The 22,266-nt window shown below is 35.9% G+C and overlaps 1 protein-coding gene across 5 annotated transcripts in view; it reads right to left on the reverse strand.

Moving 5' to 3' along the window:
* The window catches only part of LOC145283530 (uncharacterized), a 260,711-nt gene that overhangs the window by 131,185 nt on the left and 107,260 nt on the right, over nt 1-22,266 (reverse strand). For 2 of the 5 annotated variants that reach the window (XM_080132397.1, XM_080132396.1), the window contains exon 1: nt 9,724-9,784. The exons of 1 other annotated variant lie outside the window; for it this stretch is intronic. In XM_080132397.1, the coding sequence (XP_079988523.1) occupies nt 9,724-9,753 (30 nt within the window). In that variant the 5' untranslated portion in view covers nt 9,754-9,784. Of the gene's footprint in view, nt 1-9,360; nt 9,785-22,266 lie in introns of those variants that run through there. 2 more of the 5 variants (XM_080132401.1, XM_080132398.1) reach the window with 2 other exon arrangements.

Raw genomic sequence — 22,266 nt, forward strand, 5'->3', positions numbered from 1 at the left:
CTTATTTACATTTATGTCTCGGCAGCAGTGTGAAAAGCATATCTTATTTTTCTTTTGTTAATATTATTGGAATTTTTCCCCTTTTCCCTTGTACATATTTGTGAATTATTCCATGGATTTCGGCCTTTGGATTGTTTTGGACCATCTTCCAATTACGGGATTTCCTTGAATTTTACTTGTGCAAATGGAAATTCAATTAATTTTCTTGAAGTTATATTTTTGGATTTTACCATCATTGGATTATTTACCGTTCACCAGACTACTATCCACTCACGTGTAATCACCTTTTTCTTCGCCATATTCTCTCTACTTCAATTTTGTTATCAAGTAAGATCTTTGATTTACTTGCAGTTTCATCAAATACTTTTTTATACAGAATCCGATCCCGCATTTTGCTAATTCCTACCCTCTGATGAGAAGGAAAGTATTTCTTCAAAACTCTGTGGATTAAGGACTATCCACTTATCAAGTGTTTCCTTTTCAGATTAAATATGTTCTCTTTTTCAAAGTGTTTTTTAATGTTTTATTAACTGTTTGCTCGTATATATATAATATATATATATATATATATATATATATATATAATATTCAATAGAGAATTTGCTCTGTAATAATAAATACAAAATTTGCATGAATTAAAATTGATTTAAGCATATTTTACTACCGTTCCCCCCCCCTCCCGCTAGTCTAAGAAATAAGAACGAACGTAAGAGATAAATTGAATAAAGATGGGTTAGTGTGGGAGCCAGCTCATAAAACAGATATTTAACCAAAAATAATGATGGTATCTCAAGTCTGTCCTTATCATTTCCTTGCACGTTTTCCTCGGCTGCCTGCTCCTGTGAACTAACCCTGCTACTTCAACTATTCTACATCTATTACTTGAATAACTCTCATCCATTCTTTAAATGTGGCCATACCATCAAAGTATCCTGTTCTGCACATGTTTCTCTACCTCTTCCTCTGAAGTCATCAGTCAGTTATTAGATCATGTTATCGTACTTTATGAGTTATGAACCTGCTGAAAAAATGTTGAATACTCATGGTTGCACGTAGTTTTCTTTTAAGTCACTTTTAATCATATTCCGTTTAACATACTGACATGTGTTGGACGACTTTAATAAATTGACTTCCAACCTAACCTATCTATAGCCAAGTCTTCATTTATCTCATTTCCTCTCAAATCCATTTTTATCACTAGGTCTCTTACAAGAGAATATTCTTTTCATTCTTTTGACTCACAAGTATATATCCAACACCAAATCAGTCTATATAAAAACATATAAGATATTAACAGATATATACTCACGAGTCAAAACAATAAAAAAAATATGCTGTTGTCATAGCCCTATTTATCACTTCCCTCATGTTTTTGTCTTTTGCTCTTTCATTGTGAACTGAACCTGCTACCTCAACTGTTCTACATCTACTAACCCAAGAATTCTCATCATTTCTTTCAAGTTAATGTGGCACAACCATCAAAGTCTCCTGTTCAGCTCATGTCTCTCTACACTGTCTAGATTGAATCTTCCTTTGAGGTCATCAGATTCAAACCTATCTTAAAGACTGTAAATTCCTCCTGGCTTCGATGTTCAAAATAAAAAAAAAAAAATTTAACAAAAAACTGTTCCCACCACTTTGCTGCCTAATTTCTTCCAACTGCAAAAACACAGCTCTCAGCTCACAACACTCGCTCCTTCTGTCACCAAATCCTAAATCGCAGAGTCTCTATAAAAATTAGGCTTTTATACTGAAGTCAGCAGCAACTCATTTGCATAAAGCGGTCAGTTGGATTAGCATAAAACCGGAAAGACAGCCATTTTTTTTTCTTTTCTTTTTGTCTGCATGGGACTGCGCAAAAAATAGGTGTGTACTGATTTTTTTTAATGCCTTTTAATTACACGCCTCCTTGATCTTCAAGATCAATAAATGCTCTCATAGTCTACCATCCATGATGGACATCTTCATTCGCGGTGAGAGCACCACACTAGTTCTTCTTGCATGACTTCTTCAACCTCCTCTTCTGCCAGCAAAGAAACTCTTTCTACGTCCAAGATATGACATGGCATTCCGTCTACTGCTGGTGTTCTTGAAGAGTACATCAGTTATAGTACCTCTTGTGTTATACAACGAGGATTGGGTGGCTTTACCAACACTTTTTTACTAACTACGATTTCTGCTTTTGCCTGTTCCAATTTTTCTGTACAGACAATGGATGTCCCCATTCGTATGTGAAAATGGATCAATGTGGCACTGATCATTTCATCTTGGCCAGACTTGGTGCCATATTATACCAAAATACTGCCTCTTGAGGCGAAATTTGACTTCTTGTTGCCACAGCTTTTATAATACGATAGTGCCTCTCTATAATCCTATTGCCACTCGGCCAGCTCGCAGCTTGAAAATATTGCCTAACATTCCACTTTGCACATAGCTCTCTAAAAACTTCTGAGTGACAGGACATACCATTATCAACTGGCACTTCTTCTACTGATTCCCTTTTCATAAACACTTCCTCAATAATTTTCTTAACTTCTTCTCCTATTTCCGTTTTCATTCTTTGCCATATTGCTGACCACCCAGGCCCACAGTCAATCATAGTCAGATACAGTTTGTGTTGATAATGAGTGATGTCAATGGCCAGTCGCCTTCAATTTTCTGCCACATGTTATTCCCCTTTTATGTGTTTAGCCGGTGCAGAGTCAATGGATTGACATTCTCTATATTGCTCTGACATCTTCCATCGTCAGGTGTGGATTCGCCTTTTCACTAAATATAAAGTGTGTTCTTTTCCAAAGTAATGCATCCTATGCAAGTCATTTAGCTATTCTACCGTACAGCTCACTTGAGCCACAGCTTTCTTTTTTCAAGCCTTCTTCACTCTCGTCAACCCATTTGCTTTATTCTTCTGTGTTGGAGCCAAGATAACAGTTACCGTCAGTCCAAATTCTTGGATTAGGTCTCCAAGTGCTCCAAGTCGATGCTTTATAGCATCTCTTTTTAATGCCCATTTTGTCTTTATCGGCTTATCTCTAGACACCTCCGATCTAACCCATGATGCTACTGTTGCAGAATCTGTTCTAACATTCACCACTTGTAAAGTTTTAAAGCCAGATTGATGCCCTTCATCCTAGCATTGAGCTCTGCAACATTGATATGAGCACTATCATCTTTTTTGCGTAACCAAGCAGCATCTTTAACAGTTGCACATTCTGTTTCTAATAATACCCCTAATGCCAAGTTGCTAGCATCGCTCCATATCACCCCTTCACGGCTCCTGTTTACATGCCATTTTCCCTTTTACCAAGTTCGCGTTTTTCACTTCTGCAATGACTTCTTGTATCATGAGCAGCACTCTTCGGTCAGTCGCATCCTCCCATCGGTTTGTACCCGTCTGCCTCTTAATAAAGCTGCATGCTGTTCACAACTATCTGGCTATAGGATAATGGTCAACTAACTTTCCGCATATTGAGAAAAGCTCTTTCTTGGTCAGGTTCTCCCTAGCTTCAGGGATCTCGTTTCGTAATGTCCAAACATCAACTTTCTTGCCTTATTCTGCTGTAATCTCAACCCCAAAGCCGTTCCATTTTCCAATGATTCGGACGGTTTAACCATCAGTCCATATGTTTTAACATGATTCCTCACCCTTTCTACAAACACCACGGTCTCGTCTACCAGCACATCATCAATGTAGGAGTAGGTGGCTCTCTTAACAGCATCATCTTTAGCCAGCACAGTCTTTAGAATTGCTATTGGTTGAAATTCTTGGCATTCTCAGTACACACTGATTGCCAAGAACTTCAACCAATAGCAATTCAACCATCAAAGTAGTAAAGGGGTGCTATTATGCCAGTAGTCACCGCTTTGATACTGTGATGGCCTGTGAGGACTTGTTGCCCCAGATAGTGATCACTATCAATGGGAAGAGGGCTAGAGCCCTTGTCAATACAGGCTGTATGACTACGCTTGTCACTACAAATATTGCCGAAATAGCTTGTAAATTCCTCCTGGCTTCGGTGTCCAAAATAAAAAATTAAAAAAAAAAATATGTTCTCACTGCTGTCAATTTCCAACTGCAAAAATACAACTCTCTGCTCACAAGACTTGCTCCTTCTGTCACCAAGTCCTAAATCGCAGAGTCTCTATAAAAGTCAGACAGCATCTCATTTGCATAAAGTGATCAGTTGGATTAGCATAAAACTGGAAAGGCAGCCATTTTTTTCTTTTCTTTTCTTTTTGTCACAAAAAACAGGTGTGTACTGATTTTTTAACGCCTTTTAATTACACATTACACATCCATCGTATCATTCTCATATTTCTTTTCATGCAACACATGTCCTCAACTCTCACTGGCCATATGTCACTTCCATACATCATCACACATGCATGATAGAACCTTCCATTGGTTGAATTTTTTTTAATATATTCACACCCGGTTGATCTCATATTTTCTTTTCTAAATGCAGCTATGCTCGTCTGGTAAAAGGGCAATGCTTCTGAGCACTCTCCTTTTCATGAGTTACATGAGAGAAAGCGAAATGGAGTGGACAAGTCAATCATAGTTTGCTTGTAAATGTTTTTTAACGATTGCCGACAAAAGTCATCAGAGATGCAGAAGGAAAAAGTATGCAAAAAAAGATTACAATTCTTATTCTGACTGTTTTCTTACTTCTTTGTCATATTCCATTTAACATGCTGACATGTGTTGGATGGCTTTAAAAAATGGACTTCCAAACCAACCTATCTCTGGCCAAGTCTTTCTTCCTCTCAAATCCATTTTCATCACTTCCCTCATGTTTTTGTCTTTTGCTCATTCATTGTGAACTGAACCTGAAAATTTCCATAAAATTACTTTTAACTATAAATAATTTTCTACTTGGTGAATTTTAGTAATTTTTTAATATATTACTACTTTTGACATGACAATAAGTACTCAGTCACCTTGTCCCAGGCTGGCATATCAAGCATGTTTGCCATTCTAACTCAGAGACGCTTGCGTTGGTTTGATCATGTATGCAGGATGGAAGTTGGTCGCATCCCAAAAGACATCCTGTATGATGAGCTGGTCTCTGGAACATGGCCAATCGGATGACCAACTCTGCATTACAAGGACATCTGCAACAGAGACCTGAAGACTTGTGGCATTCAGCCACAAGATCTCGAGTCAGAGTCATCGGATCGCCCAGCCTGGCGAGCAAAAGTCAAAGACAGCATCAAATTAGTAGAAAAGAAGAGAGAAAGACAATGTGAAGAAAAGAGAACCTACAGACGAGAGAGGATACAGTCCACCCCTGCCTCCCCCACTATTCCTACCGCTGACTATAACTGCAGCATCTGCCAATGTAGTTGCAAATCTAAAATTGGACTATTTAGCCACAGCAGACATGGTCGTAGACCTAACTAGGTGCAGAATGCCATTGTCTCAAGAGACAGAAGGTTGCCAATAATAATAATAATAATAATAATAATAATAATAATAATAATAATAATAAATACTATTAAAAAACTTGATCTGTCGACTCTTTCTTAACAAGCACCGTTTTTTATTTTTGTCAATTTATTTTTGGATTGACATCTGATTTAGAGTATGTAGTAGGATTAATGAAGGACACATGTTGGTGCCAGTGCAGATAAGTGATGTTTTAAACCAACGCATTTCAGGTGAAAACATTATTACGTAGTTACGAAATTAGCATGAATTCCACAAAATCACAAAATATGATTCAGTAAAACAATAATCACAAGTAGGATTTATCGAATTTTGACATTTCATTGTATGTTTTAATGTAGAAAAGTTGTGTGACGTATTCTGTAAGACAAACTGATTTATCTCCCTCAATTTTAATAAAAGATCCGGCATTTTTAAACAGAAAATGTTAGAACGTAATTGTGGATGATTTTTTTTTTGTAAAACATTTTTCGTAATTTTTTGGAATTTATACTAATTTCAACATGACACGTAAGTATGTAATAATGTTTTCACCTGAAATGCGTTGGTTTAAAATATCACTAATCTGCACAAGCACCCACATGGTTTTATGACTTGAGTTAAAATTAAATGATTCTTTCATATTTGTTTAAGTCAATTTCAAAATTAGATTTTACCCCCCCCCCCTCCCATATTGATTACAGAGGATCCTTGAGTTACAACACTGATCTGTTCTTAAGACGCGTTGCAACCCGAATTTCAGTATAAGTCGTAACATCAAAAATAAAATATTGTATACTGTAAAGTACTGTGCTATAATAAAATGTAACAGTTAATGACAAAAAAAGTATTAAAAAAGAGCAAACAATTTCTTACCACATGAATTAAAGTAAATATTGATAAAAAAAGAGAACAAGTCGTTATCTTTATTCGTTTGGTTGGCTTGTGCGCTAGAAGGGATGTTGCAAGGGATGGGGAAAGAGGTTTATTGTGGAGAGGAAGCTGCAGGAGGTGCTGGAGAAACTAGGGCAGGTGAGTCTGGATTCTCTGAAAGTAAGACAGAATCTACCCAGATGTGGCAACAGTACTCCATTCTTGGATGTACTTGGCTCTTATAGAGGTAGAGAATTGAAGCAGTAGAACAATCCCACCATTTTTCCAGCAGTGTTGGCAACGGATTTGATGTATGTATTCCATCTCAGATCCAGAGTAAAGGTTAAACATAGAAGTTTGTCAAAACAGGGAACCTCCCCAAGACGAGAGCCATTCATTTCAAATGCCAGACAGGGATCAGAACGTTGATGATGGAAAGATAGAAGCTTGGTTTTAGATGCATTAAAATTAACCAGCCACCTCTTTCCCGATTGAACTATGTGATCAAGATCAGGGGAGATAGAATCAGAGAACTTTTATGGCCTTTGAAGTGTACATGGTAGTGTCATCAGCATAATTGTCTACGAATGATTTTAGGATGTGATTTGGGAGATCATTGATGTAGTTTAGGAAGAGAGTTGGGCCCAGGATTGAACCCTGAGGGACTCCAGCATTAATACTGTTCGTTTCTAATTTCTGCCCATCAGCCACTACTCTTATGAACCTATCAGAAAGAAATGATTTAATAATTGAAAAGATATTTCCAGCTATACCATAATTGGAGATTTTGTGAAGTAGATATGCCATACTCCATCAAAGGCCTTTGATACGTCAAGGGCAACTGCCCTAGAAAGGAAGCCTCCATCAAAAGATTCATTAATCCTATGAGATATAACTGTTAGCACATCTGCTGTAGATCTAGCAGAACAGAAACCATATTGCATGTCACTAAGGAGGTTATTTTTGCTGAGGTGGTTGACTACTTCTCTATTTAACACAGATTCCAGCAACTTTTAACACCCGAAAGTATCCTGTACCTCTATAAAGCCACTATTCGCCCATGTATGGAGTATTGCTGTCATATTTGGGCCGGTGCATCGGCTACTAGCCTCTCGCTCCTTGACAGGGTTCAAAAGAGAGTCGCAAATCTGATAGGCCCTAAACTGGCATCTAAACTTCAGCCTCTGTCCCATCGTCGAAACGTTGCATCCCTCTGCCTGTTCTACAAGTATTATAATGATGAATGCTCTGAAGAACTGCAAGTACTTGTGCCCCCACGACGTGAACACCCTCGACAGACCCGACAAGCTGCAAAATCCCACCCCCACACTGTAGAGATCCCTAGATGTAAAAGATCTTTCTACTCCAGTAGTTTCTTCCCCAGAACTGCTAGACTTTGGAATTCCATTCCAGGTCACTGCTTCCCTAACTGTACTGACATGCATAAGTTCAAGTGCAACGTGAACCAACATCTCGCTGCCCTAATCCCTACATAGTACCCCAGTAGATGTTTTCCCTGATAGTAACCCCCTACACCAAAGTGGCAATGTGCCTTGTTTGGGGTGAAAATGTAATAAAAAAAAAAAACTTACTCATGACGCACAGGAGACTGATTGGTTTGTATTGCGAGGGGAGATGACCGATCACCTGAATTTTTAAATACAGGACATATTTCCAGGGTGTTGGGAAACAATTCTCCTTAAGACAACACTTAAACAGCTTTGTAAGTATGGGAGCAGTTTTTTTTTTTTTTTTTTTTTTTTGTAATTACTCCTTAAACTTTATTACAGATTAACACATACTTTCTATTAATAAAAATACAAAATCGAAAACAAACCAGAAAGAAGAACATAAATAAAAAACATGCAGTCATGTTAAAGTCCACTCACTCCTAAAAACTTGAGATTCTAATTTTTTAGTCAAAATTTGATGAAAAAAAAAAAAAAAAACAATAAAAAACAGCAATTATTTTAGAATTTAGAGTAAGGGATCAGTCTCGCATATAAATTTAACATAAAATAATCACCCACTTTCCAGTCAATCTAGTGTTTTAGAATTTTTGCTATAGGAAATAAATTCTGTGCGTTTCTTACTTTTTTTTTAGGAGATTACATGTAGTTTTACGGCCCTGCCACTCGAACTTAGGATTAGTAGTGAAAAAATTAGTGAACAACACTAAAAAGTTAGAATGACCCGGAAATGGGGAGGGGTACATTTTACGTCAAATTTATATGGGAAATTGATCCCCCACTCAAAATTTTAAAATATTTTTCGGCGCTTCTACAGAATTGAGACGAGATTTTGTAGTTGATAAATGGAGTTTTCAGATAAAAAACAATGGTTTCAACTGATTTTTTTTTTTGTCAATTCTAATAAGTTACACTGGTAGCTTCTAAATTATGCAGTCGAAATTACCTTAATATTACTGAATTATTAAAAAAAAACAAAAAAAACTTTAATCGTGTTAGCAGGTGAAAAATTGCCGCGATCTTGTTTAAATCAATACGGAAAATTACCTCCCTTTTGAACTCTCCTATGTCTTACGATCGTTTTCATCAAATCTATTTTTTATTTTCTTTAATAATTTTCTACCTTATCGATTTTCGTAATTTTGGGATATAATCATCTTAAAAATACGAGGAATACGTAGATAACATTGTTTCCGTATGAAATTTAGTATTACGATTTCCGAAATTTCGTCCCAATAGTGTAGAAGCGCCTATTTTTCAAAACATTTTCTTCTTTTTTTTGGAAGGTGTTCCACCACTGTTCATACGTAATCGCGTTTTCTTTTTTTTTGGGGGGGGGTGTACTTAAAGAAAGTGTTAATTTACACGTTTACTGGGATTTTAAATAAAGTCACAATATATATATATATATATATATATATATATATATATATATATATATATATATATATATATACACCTTAGTCCATGTTTGCTCGTTTCAAAGGCGAAAATGGACTTTTCCGTTCAAAAACTTTCTATTAATAAAAATACAAAATTAAAAGACAAACCAAAATAATAATAATTTAAAAACCGCAACAACTATCTTACCTGACAATCATTTTAATTATTTCTTAATAATTAACCATCACAAAAATAACACAAATCAGACCCAAAACTTGGATAGGCTTTTAAAAAATGTTCTCATTCATCGCCAACCAAAAAGCCATATTGTTTTTGTTTCTATGGAGATAACGATTAGTTTCAGTCATATTATTGATTTTTTTTTTTTTTTTTTTTATCGATTAACACTCTGGAAATATTAGAAATGGCGAATGTTGAGTCACTGGTGATAAAACAGGCATATTGTTTTCTAAATACTTCGTCTTTTTCAACTGTAGAAAGAAGTTTACTAGAAGAAAGAAAAACTAGAAGAACGAGCAAACTTTCTAGAAGCAACAATTTGGGTATTACCTTGATTATCTCCCTTGAAACGAACTTCATCTATCGAGTGTTTTTTTTTTTTTTTTTTTTTTTAAGCGCGGCGAACTTTAAATTGACAACTAAATTTTCTTTAATTGCAGATTTGGCAACAATCGGTTATTTGGAGTTCAGCTTGGTTTGACAATTTATCATGAAGAAACTGACACCCGAGCTGCGTTGGAAATTATGCAATTTTTTTTTATTTACATTTGATAAACGAATAATTTCACAAAATGGATCTGTCAACAGCAACAGTCCACCACCACTCCACCAGCCACCACCACCACCACGTTCGTGCGATTTAACTCTAAAGGATGCATTTTAGGGACCCTTAAAATAAATTAAATGAAGTCGCCAATTATAGGAAGGGTTACCAATTTACCTTATAACTAAAGCTGGCTTGTTAGGACACTATAAATATAAATGTATGCTAATTTGGGCATATTTTATTATTTTTTATTTTTTATTATCTTTTATTTTATTTTTATTTTTTTACGTTTTCACCCCTTAACAAGGCACATTGCCACTTTGATGTAGGAGACATAAGCATCACGGGTACTGTGTAGGGAGTTGGGCAGCAAGATGTCGGTTCACGTTACACTTGAACTTCTGCATGTCAGTACAGTTGGGGAAGCAGGGAACTGGAAGGGAATTCCAAAGTCTAGCAGTTCTGAGGAAGAAACTATTGGAGTAGAAGGCTCTCTTACATCTAGGGATCTCTACTGTGAAATGGTGGGATTTAGCTGCTTGTCAGGTTTGTCGGGGTATTTACGTCGAGGGGGCACAAGTGCTTGCAGTTCGTCAGAGCATTCACTGTTAAAGTACTTGTAGAACAGGTAGAGGAATGCAACATTTCGTCAATGAGACAGAGGCTGAAGCTTAGATGACAGTTCAGGACCTATCAGATTGGCGACTCTCTTTTGAGCCTTGTCTAGGAGCGAGAGACTAGTGGCAGATGCACCAGCCCAAATATGACAACAATATTCCATGCATGGGTGAATGGTGGCCTTATAGAGGTACAGGATATTTTCGGGCATTAGTAGCTTTCTAGCATGATAGAGAGAACCTACCTTTTTCGCTGCGGTCCTGGCAATACTTTCAATGTGATTGTTCCAGCTCATGTTTCCTGTTTGGCTGAGGAGTTTAAAAGATATACTTTCAAATAAAGAGTCTTTGGCCATTGCTATTGGTGTTAGAGAAGGTTTCTTATAATTACTGAAGGAAACAAGTTTAGTCTTGGCAGCATTGAAGGTGACCATCCATTTTTGTCCCTAATCCACTACAGATCGGAGGTCACCCTCTAGTGTTTCTGCCATTTCTTTAGATATGTGTTCATTTGTCTTCCTGTTGTGTCTGTTATAGAGCATGGTGTCGTCAGCATATATACCCATCTCACAGACAATTTTGTCAGGGAGGTCATTTATGAATATTAGGAATAATAGAGGTCCAAGGATAGACCCCTGAGACACTCCCGCATTTATATCATATTGTTTCGATGTTCAACCGTTGAGGACAACCTGGATTTTTCTCTTATCTAAGAAGGATTTAATTATGTTATGTATTCTTCCAGTGATACCATATGATCTGATTTTCCTGAGAAGACCTTCATGCCATATCCTATCAAAAGCCTTAGATATATCTAGAGCTACTGCTCTACCCTCCCCCACTTTGAAAATATAAGTTCTTTTTAACCAATTGTCATAAAAATTTAGCCATAGAATACTATTATAATCTTCTAAAAGCCTGAAAATTTTCATGTAATTTCGTTTCATACAACCAAAGATATGAGCATTTCAATATTCAAGTTGGCGACGAGTATAGATATATCCATATATAGATATACCACTTTTTTGGCCAATTTTATAAGTTCCAAATCTCGGCGACTACTGATCAGAATTTAACAAATGAAGGCTTGTTGGAAAGCTAATGACTTGACTTGTATAGTGGGTTATGTGACACTTGCCCTTAAGGTCGCACATTATTGTTTCAAAATATGGAGGAATCACTTTTCTATATTAATTTAACGTAAAATGAGCACCCACTTTATGACCACCCTGGCTATAAAGTGGGTGTTAACTAAAGCAGTATTCTTATGTAAAATTTTCAAGTAGTTCCAATTCTGTAAATGCACCCAAAAGGCTCTACAAGAGCAGAACATTGGTTGTTAACTATACTACAAGATTACCAAAGGAATTGTTGAACAAATAAAGAAAAAAAAATAGAAAAGGACAGACAAAGAAAGAAATCTTTAGCGCTTCTTCGATATTAAAATGAAAGTCAACAAAATGAATTTTCATTAAAAAAAACAAAAAACAATGGTATCTATTTACTTTTTATGCCAATTTCAACTAAAAGCAATATTATCTGCTTTATTGTCATGTCACAATTAATCAAATACTAATTGGCCACCCGGCATTGCCCGGTTGTACAATACGCTTAAACATATTTAAATTCATGCAGATTGCGTATATGTATTATTATAGAATCAATCCTCTATTGAATATTATACATTACAAGGAATAATTTTCCCATTGAACTAATTTGCATAAATAATCATGATAATGTTGTTCATCAAATTCCTTCTGTGTTTGTTTACAATATCATGTCAGCTGATATTTGGGCTTAACGATCTAACGCATAGATAAAAATGAAGAATTTTTACAGGGAAATATTTTACATTACACCGGCTAAGAGAAATAATAAAATTATTTCCCTTAGCCTGTGTCATGTAAAATCTGCCCCCATGAAAATTCTTTTTTTATCTATAAGAGAAGAAAGACTATTGTAACGGTTAACAAACTATTTTATATATGCAGATCAATGCCCTTTGCCAACATGATTCAGCAAGACTGACCAATCAGTTGGCAGAGCGCATTGATTTTAGCTGTCCCTTAAAGCACTATTTTTAGCCTTTTGGAAACTCAGCTGATTTGGGCAGAGAGACACCAGCCAGCGACCAGAACAGATCTCTCTCACAGCACTCCTAACACTGCTACTCACTGGCTACTCCCATCCGTCGCTCACCTACCTGGCCATCAGCAGACGACACCCAGCCAGGCAGATTCCTTTGCCTTTTCTTTCTTTTCAGTTCAAGAAACAATCTCGTCTTTCTTCTGCAATAAACCCCTTTTGTTGTTATTTGTTTCAAGGAGATGTTTTGTTGTTTTTGTGATTATTAATTAAATGATTATTAGGAGAGTAATGCAACTACATTTCTTCTCCTAAACTATTTTTAAGATTGGACTTTTTTCATTTTCGATGCTTATCAGATTAATTTCTGTACAAAACATATCTAAGAACACTGCCAGAAATATAAATTACCTTTGTGTGAAATTTGCTCAGCTGTTTCAGAACCTATGAGGAAGGAGCTCTCACACACACACACACACACACACACACACACACACACACACACACACACACACACACACACACACACACACACAAAGTGACTTTTTATATAATAGCATAGATTATTACATTATTACATAAAACACATATTTTCATGATTTTACAATACAAGGATCGGCCATATTTGTTTTCGACATGCAGCGTAAACACAAGGGAAGTAACTCATCATTCACATTTCCTTCTCACTAAATATTGAGTTTCAACTAAAATCAGTAGTGTCTACTTGTCATGTCGAGATTAATAAAATTTCCAAAAATTATGAAAAAAGATGAGGTAGAAAATTAATTATTAATGTAAATAGTTTTCAAAGAGTTTTCAGGAATTGAAATGACATACTGCAGTTGCCTCCCCTGCTACTATACGAACACTTCTGTTTATTATTTAAGTAAACTTGTAATTTTCTTCAAAAATTATTTTTATTCATAATTAATTTCCTAACTTATCGTTTTTCGTAATTTTTGGATATTTTACTAATTTCGACATGACAATTAAGTAGATACTACTGGTTTGAATTGAAATTCAATATTTTGAATTTTGATTCTGAAGAAGCGTTAAATTTTTAAAATCAAATCAAATCTTATACGACAATGCATATAAATCTATGATAAAAAAAAAAAGTACATTACAATGATGCTGGAGAACGACAAGAAGACTTGCACTTTTAACAGGGAATGCAGAATATGCTGCAATCATCTGCAACGTTTCAAAAATGGTTGCCTTTAGAAAGTTGCCACATAACAAAACAGAAACTCCATTCTACACATGTCAAAAAAAAAAATGTTTGTATACGGTCAGAAAATAACAAAGAAATGCAAAAATGTGAACAGCAATCATATATCAGAATTAGAAGAATACTCGTCCCAGGATGGGCAAAATTAATTCCTCCAACAAAACAATCTTGCAGCACTTTTATGTCCTCTTATGAAAATTAAAATCAATGATGCTAAACCTTATGCCTAGAATCTTTATTCCAACTGTGATTAAGATACTGTAGTCAATTATGAAAATAAATTGTTTACTATTCTGTACTTTAAAAAAAAAAAGGTTGTTAACTCTTCTGTACTTTCATCTAACAATTTTGTGGTTAAATTCATCATGTCTCAGTACTGTGTATGTACACACGTTGCAGTTCAAATGCATAACTCCCAAATTTTCACTTTTTTTTTTAAAAATAGTCCTTTTATTCAAGCCAACACCACCTTATTTGCATATGAGTAACAAGATTTCACTTTACTTTGTGAGACCTGTCAGCATATAATCAAGTAGTCCGCCATTTTGCTTTTCTTTTTTGTTCATAACCGAACCTGACATGTTACACAAACTCATCCAGAAATTTGAGGTAAGTCCCTTCTACACTCTTATTACTCGGCATTAATGGTGACAAGGCATTTTATCACAAATTCGTTACATGATTTTAATTGTAGAAAATCTCTAAAATTTAAGTCACACTCTTAAAAGTTTTTAAAAAGGAATTAAATTCAGGAAATCTTGCTCAATTGGTGGATCAAATTCAATGCAAATCTGAAATATTCAAATTTTCAAATGGAAGATTATCCCCATATTATGACGCCCTAAAAACCTTTTAAAATATTCAAAAGAAACTGAAATTTGGGAAATATTTATTAATTGATGCCTAACTTATTGTTAAGATTTTTTTTTAAATTGGAGGTATTTGAATTTTCATTGGTATTCTTCCACCAACTAAACATAGCCCACTTTTGGATCCCTTATGCCTAGCAGCTGTGTTTTGTGTTTTGAAATTTGTACTGATCGATTAAATTACTTTAGGAATAAGTCCTGTGTATATAAATATAGCTGTGATACAACAAAACAGTCTTTCTGTGAATGGGTATTTAAGTCCTTCTACTCACTTGGGTTGAACACTGTCATAAATGATTTCATCCACTGCTTGCTTAGCATAACGCAAAGCTCTTTGTAAATAAACAAACAAATCAACCACTGTAAAAGCAGTGGTTAGATGTTTATATAAATAGATATTTGATGATATCATTTGCGGGCACCGATCCCATGGGCAAGAGAGTAGAACTGCCGACTATCAAATAGATAGTTGAAGGTTCAATCCCTGAGTTGGAATGGGCGCTAGTCTAGCCGCACTGAAAAGCTGTGATACAGTGAAACAGTCTGTCTATGGATTACATAAATATATATATGCATATGCACATACCTAACTTTATATAGAGACATTGTCCAAACAAAACTAGGAAGCAGAAGACTTATTTTTACTAAGGTGTTATTACTTATCAAGGCTCAAAGGCTATTTGAGGACAAAGAATTAATGTGGCCTGTGAACAGTAAGATAACACTGTGATAATTGGTAATAATGGTGCTGATTGGGCAGATTTTGATTATTTAAGAGGGTGGTTCAACAAGAATTTGTTTATAGTGGACTTAAAAACAACCATGTAATAGTCAACTGGGAAGCAGCCTCACAGTATCGTACTTGACAGACAGGTAGTTCTAGAAAAAAAATTTGCTTATGAAAGATCGTTATGAAAGATAGAGTAGATAGAGAGAGAGGGGGGAGGGAAACTATTGATAGTGGTTATAGCTAGACGAGTGTCTGTTATGAATGTTTTATAGGAGAAATTGAAGCTCAGTCAAGCACTTGCCATGAAAATAATATTTATCTATAATATAAATCTCATCTGTCTGTTTAAATGTATGTATGTATGTACGCATGTCACAATTGTTAATGTAGACATTGGTTACCTCCCTTGCTTGTGGTGATATAAATAGGAGTCGGCCATCTTGGTTTAGTCAGTTCGTTCGTACAGTTTAGACAGACTACAAGTGTCTCAACAAATGGTAGCAGAGATATCCCTCTGTGTGCGACAAAACGAAAAAAAAAAAAAAAAAAAAAAAAAAAAAATTTTTTTTTTTTTTGTACAGCTTGTCTGTAGCACTAGACAGATCGGATATCGGATATGGCAACTTCGAACAAACAACCTCCATTGTTGGAGGGGGAGGATGTTTACGAGAACTGGAAACAAGACGTTGAAATGTGGTCGTTGTTCACGGATCTTTCTGAGGAAAAAAAAGGGCCAGCAGTGTTTTTGACGCTACCACCGAATATTAGAGAATGTGTTCGTGAATTGCCAACAAGTGACATCGGCGGACGAGATGGCTTGAAGATCTTAATAAAGAAACTGGATGACATATATTTAAAGGATGAACACACGCGTGCTTACATGACTTTTAAGGAATTTTGCACTTATAAAAGACCGTCAGGTACCAGTATAAATGACTTTCTTGTTCGTTATGAGTTTTTGTACCAAAGATTAAAAAAATTCTACATTATTCTACCGGAAGGAGTGCAAGCTTTTCTTGTTTTGAACGCGGTTAACATATCGGAAGAGAACGAAAAATTAGCGCGGACAACGTGTTCTGTTTTGACGTATCAAAACATGAAGGAATCGATAAAGAAAGTATTTGGTGACATTTATCGTGATGAAAATGTACCGGCAGTGAAATCAGAGCCCGAAATCGTCAACTATAATTATTCTAAACCGGGTAACAACAAAAGGCGTTTTCGTCGAGGACAATCTAATCCATGTGACCGAAGTGGAAACGTGTTGTTGTGTTACAAATGTCAGTCTTCGAACCATCTAATTAGAGAGTGTCCTAGAAATACGCCCAGGTTTACGAAAGCGACAGAACAAATACACTTTACGTTGTTCATTCAAGAAAATATTTATTTGAACAGTACAAATGAAAAAAACAATTGACGATGAGAAGTGTGAACCTGAAATTGCCTTGGCATGGGCTATTTGTGCAAAAAATGCCCTCCTCAATTACTCTGGACACAGTCCAAATGAACTTGTATTCGGTTTCAATGTAAATACACCCTCAATTCTGACAGACCAGTTACCTGCTATGGAGTCCTCTACTACAAGTGACATGGTGAGAAAAAATTTAAATGCTCTCCATAGTGCAAGGAGAAACTTTTTGGAAGCTGAGTCCAGTGAGAGAATTAGGAGAGCTCTCAGGTCTAATGTCAGAACTTATGCTGATAAAGATTATGCTACCGGAGACCAAATCTATTATCGGAGGCAGGGTTTTAAAGGATGGCGTGGTCCAGCAAAAGTGTTAGGCAGAGAAGGCCAGTTTGTCTTAATCAGACATGGCGGAGCATTTTATAGGATGCATCCGTGCCAATTGATGAAAGTGAATAAAAACAACGAAAAAAGAACAAAAAAAGCTGAAATGCTGGGAAACACTACAGAAGGGAAGAATGAATACCTTCCAGTTGAGGAGGAGGAGTTGCAGAATCAAGTGGTAGAAAGTGAAGATATAGACAGAGAAGAAGTTGTTGATAGTTCTACCAGTTTAAGAGATAAGACTGAAAAACCTGGCCGAAATAAGACCATAACTTATAAAATAAATGGAAGTGAGGAGTGGAAGAAAGGAAAGGTTATGTCAGTACAGCCTAAATCAACTGGCAAATATAGTCATTGGATCAATATAGAACCTGAGGATGAAAACGAGGATCAAGTTTGTATCAACTGGAATCATATTGATCATTGGAGAGAAGTGCCCCAATATACTGAACAGGAAAATGTAGTCCTGCTCACCGCTGAACAAGAGCAGTCGAAAGCTGTAATGGATGCCAAGCATAAAGAAATAAAAAACATGAACACCTATGAAGTATTTGAATGTGTGCCATACACAGGTCAAAAAACAATATCCACAAGATGGGTGATTACTGAAAAATTCAAGGATAATCAGAAAACAATGAAAGCTCGCCTTGTAGCACGAGGCTATGAAGAAAATAGTAATCTGAAAACGGACTCCCCAACATGTAGCCGTGAAGCTATGCGAATGGTCATGCTAACCGCATCAATAAAGAATTGGATGCTGCAGACCATAGATTTTACCTCAGCCTTTTTGCAAGGTGGTATTTTAGAGAGAGATGTGTACCTGAGGCCACCATCTGATGTTTGTCCTAAATCTCAAGTGTGGAAATTAAAAAGATGCATCTATGGATTGAATGATGCTCCACGGGCATGGTACAAGAGAGTTACTCAGGCTTTGATTGAATTAAAAGCAGTAGCAAGTGCTTATGATAATGCATTGTTTTTGTGGCATGATATTAAAGGAAATTTGACTGGAATTCTTGCTATGCACGTGGATGATTTTGTTTTCTGTGGAAACACAGAGTTTGAAAGGGATGTGATTGCAACATTGAAAGAAAAATTTAAGGTGGGATCTCATGAAAGTGGAACATTCAAATATGTTGGACTGAATGTTAATCAACACGAAAATGGGATCACTGTAGAACAAGATCTATATGTATCTTCCATATCTCCAATAGAAATAAGCAAAGGGAGGATACTGAGGAAAAATGATGAACTGAATGAAGAAGAAAAGCATGAGTTGAAGAGACTTGCAGGTCAGATGATGTGGGTTTCAACTCAAACACGCCCTGATATAGCTTTTGATGTGTGTAAAATGAGCAACACTGGAAAGCATCCCAAAGTAAAAGCCTTATTTGAGGCGAATAAAGCCTTATCAAAATTGAAATCCAAGAAGGGTTCTATAACATTTCCAAAATTGGGAAAGCCCTCAGATTTACACATTTTGTGTTATACTGATGCCTCTTATGCCAGTCTGGAAGATGGATCTTCACAGGGCGGTTTTGTTGTCTTTATTGGAGGAAGTACTGACAAAATGGCCCCCATGTGTTGGGCGTCAAAGAAATTGGACAGAGTGACAAAAAGCCCATTGGCCTCAGAGACTCTTGCTCTGAGTGAGGGAGCTGATGCTGGTGTTTTGACTGCGGTTATGATACAAGAGGTATTTCAGTTATCTAAATTGCCAGACGTTCTCTGCAAGACAGATAATGCATCACTTGTGGAGACATTGAATTCCAACAATCTGGTAAGCGATCGACGATTGAGAATAGATGTAGCAAGGCTGAAGGAAATGAAGAGTAGAGGGGAGATACAGATAGAATGGATCAAGGGTTGTGATCAGGTCTCTGATTGTTTGACCAAGGCAGGAGCTTCGTCTGAGCTTCTAAGGGACTTGTTAAATCAGAAATAAATTATTCACTTGAGGACAGCAGCAATGTTAATGTAGACATTGGTTACCTCCCTTGCTTGTGGTGATATAAATAGGAGTCGGCCATCTTGGTTTAGTCAGTTCGTTCGTACAGTTTAGACAGACTACAAGTGTCTCAACAACAATCACGTTGACATGCCAGTTCTCGTCAGATCACCAGAGTTAAGCAACATTGAGCCTGGCTAGTACCAGATGGGTGACCATTTGGGAATTCTAGGTGCTGTATGTGCTTTCCGCTTATCTCGGTAGTGTTTCCAGTCGTCCTGAACCTCCACTTGCCACTAGTATTAAACAATATCGACTCAGGAAATGTGTGGTTAGAGATTGTGAAACTCTTGCCACAAAAATTTCATACGCAGGCACCCTTATAGTGGGTATCTATAGTCTGTCAAGACTGAAGGAAACCATTGTATGTATGTATGTATGTATGTATGTATGTATGTATGTATGTGTGTATGCATGTTTGTAAATCTGCCTAAAACTTTCGACAGAGGCGACAGATTTTCACAAGATTGGTATCGTTTTGAACCACAACCCTTTGGATTACAAATATCGAAAAATTGGCTAAAAGCATTAATTCCTTCACCCTCAACTGGGCACTTTCTACAAGTAGGGGACGCTTTTTTCGCCAAAATTTCGAAAGTCATTTCCTCTTTTCGATTGACTAGCCTTAATTTAAACCTTTGCCACTTCCAGCTTGGCAATGGACGCAATTACAAAGACGTCAGATGATTTTTTTTTGCATTCTTTTCCTCTTTCATGGTAGGAGTTCGAGCCTGCTTGCCTACTACCGCTTTTTTTTTTTTTTTTTTTTTTTTTTGCTCAACACACACCTCCAAACACCCGGGCAACACCAGGCAGCCAGATTAGTACACTCTAAAAGACAAAAATAAATTAATTAATAATATGTGGATTTTTTTATTCTTGAAAGAAAGTTTAGTATTTGCATGATAAATTAAAAAAGTGTGTTTCACATGTAAAAATGTACTCACATTTCATCTGTTATCAGTGCTGTCTCGACAATAAGAGTGATCAAATTTAAACATTTCTGAACATGATTTTTCAGTTACATTTGTCTCCTATTTATACAACCGCCATACCACATGTTCATGAATAAAGGTTTTATCGTCATTCAAAGTGTAAGTACATTTTTAAGACACCCATATATAAATATACAGTAATGTGTACTAAAAATCACTGATCTATACTGATAAATAATAGGACTGTAAATCTAAGAACAAGAATAAGTTTAAGGTTCCCAAAATTCATATTAGAATTGTCCCCAAGAACCCTTGGTGTAACGGATAAAGTTCTAGGTAAAATTCAGTTCTAAGTAACGCTCTTCTGGAGGTTGAAGGTGATATTAAGAATACAATGGTGAATTACGTAAGACTTCTACTCAAGTTCATAAAATATGTCCATGGCTATCTAGTGCAAACTTATGTAATACAATATTATTACACACACACACACACACACACACACACACACACACACACACACACACACACTTATATAATAAGTTAAAATGGTCTGATAAAAGTAATTTCAAAACAATATTTTTTCAGAAGTGCTTGGTGCAATATAGAGCTTTATATAAATATTTATATTGTCTACACAGATTAATTCCTGTTTGGACCTAAAAAAAATATATATATATATATATATATATATATATATATATATATATATATATATATATATATATATATATATATATATATAAAAATTAAATAAATAAATAAAAACCAGCAACTATTAATATCTCAAGCCAGGATCTGAAACTCGACCGTCTAGGCAACAGTCAGCGCTTCTCACCGTTATGCTATTTGACTGATGCTGAGATGGGTATGCGAAATTACAATGCCTAAAACATTGTCCAAACGCCTAAGCTCTATTTGTTTACACAATGAGCATTGATTTTTACCCTAGCGGCAGTTTGTTACCCCCCCCCCCTCCCCCAGTATGCTCAACCCAAGATAAGGAGCATTTACACACACACACACACACACACACACACACACACACACACACACACACACACACACACACACACACACATATATACACATACACACACACACACATATATATATATATATATATATATATATATATATATATATATATATAAAGTTTTTAAAGTTAAAAAAGCTTCCAAAACTATATATATATATATAAGAGAAAAAAAAATTAAAACTGTAAGTTGAAATTTACAATCAAATTTAATGTTCGACTGAATACTCCAAAAAACAATTTCCAAAGTTCTTCTTACCTTTGAAAGAATCTTTATGCAAGCTGCAATTTTATACCCGGTTTGTTTTTATTATTTTTACATTTCCTACATTTTTTCACTCATACATCTTTGCAATTTATGACTATAATAATATAATAAATTGCAGTTTCATTTAATGCCATAACCATCAAATTCTAGCATTGCTACAAATATAATTTTCTGATTTCTTTCTGTGCTCTGATGAGAAGAATAGCAAGAATAGCATTCTTTAGGGGGTTCCGACATCATCATGCTTGATAGATCAACAGAACTCTGCAAGCATGGTGGCATCCCATCGACCTTGATAGCAAACTGCCATGTCGCTGATATCTTGATGGAAACGCTCTCCTTGCTCATTGCTCACATCACCTAGATTTTCTGGAAAATGGGCAAGATGGCTGTGCAAAAAATGTAACTTGCATGCTCATATTTGCACCCAGTTGATGGAGACTTATAAGTAATGTTTCAACAACTCTTTTTAGTAGGACGCCTTTATTTTTCACAAGAAGAATTTTACTACATCCGTAAATACTGTCCAGACACTCAGTTCTGCAGGATTCATAAAATTATAGAAATGTGAGTCATTCATTAAATTTCGAATCTGGGATCCATCAAAAATTCCAGCTTTTAATTTCTCTATCATTAGGCCTGAAAATTTCAAGCAAATATGTTTGCAAAAAAATAGACCTCGTGGCTTAGTGGGGGATGCCCTTTTCTCTACCCTGCAACCTCTCTCCCACAGAAGAGACATTGCGAGCCAATCCTTG

Source organism: Euprymna scolopes, chromosome 8, assembly GCF_053919585.1.
Source record: "Euprymna scolopes isolate OS-2025 chromosome 8, ASM5391958v1, whole genome shotgun sequence".
NCBI classification, from domain to species: Eukaryota; Metazoa; Mollusca; class Cephalopoda; order Sepiida; family Sepiolidae; genus Euprymna; species Euprymna scolopes.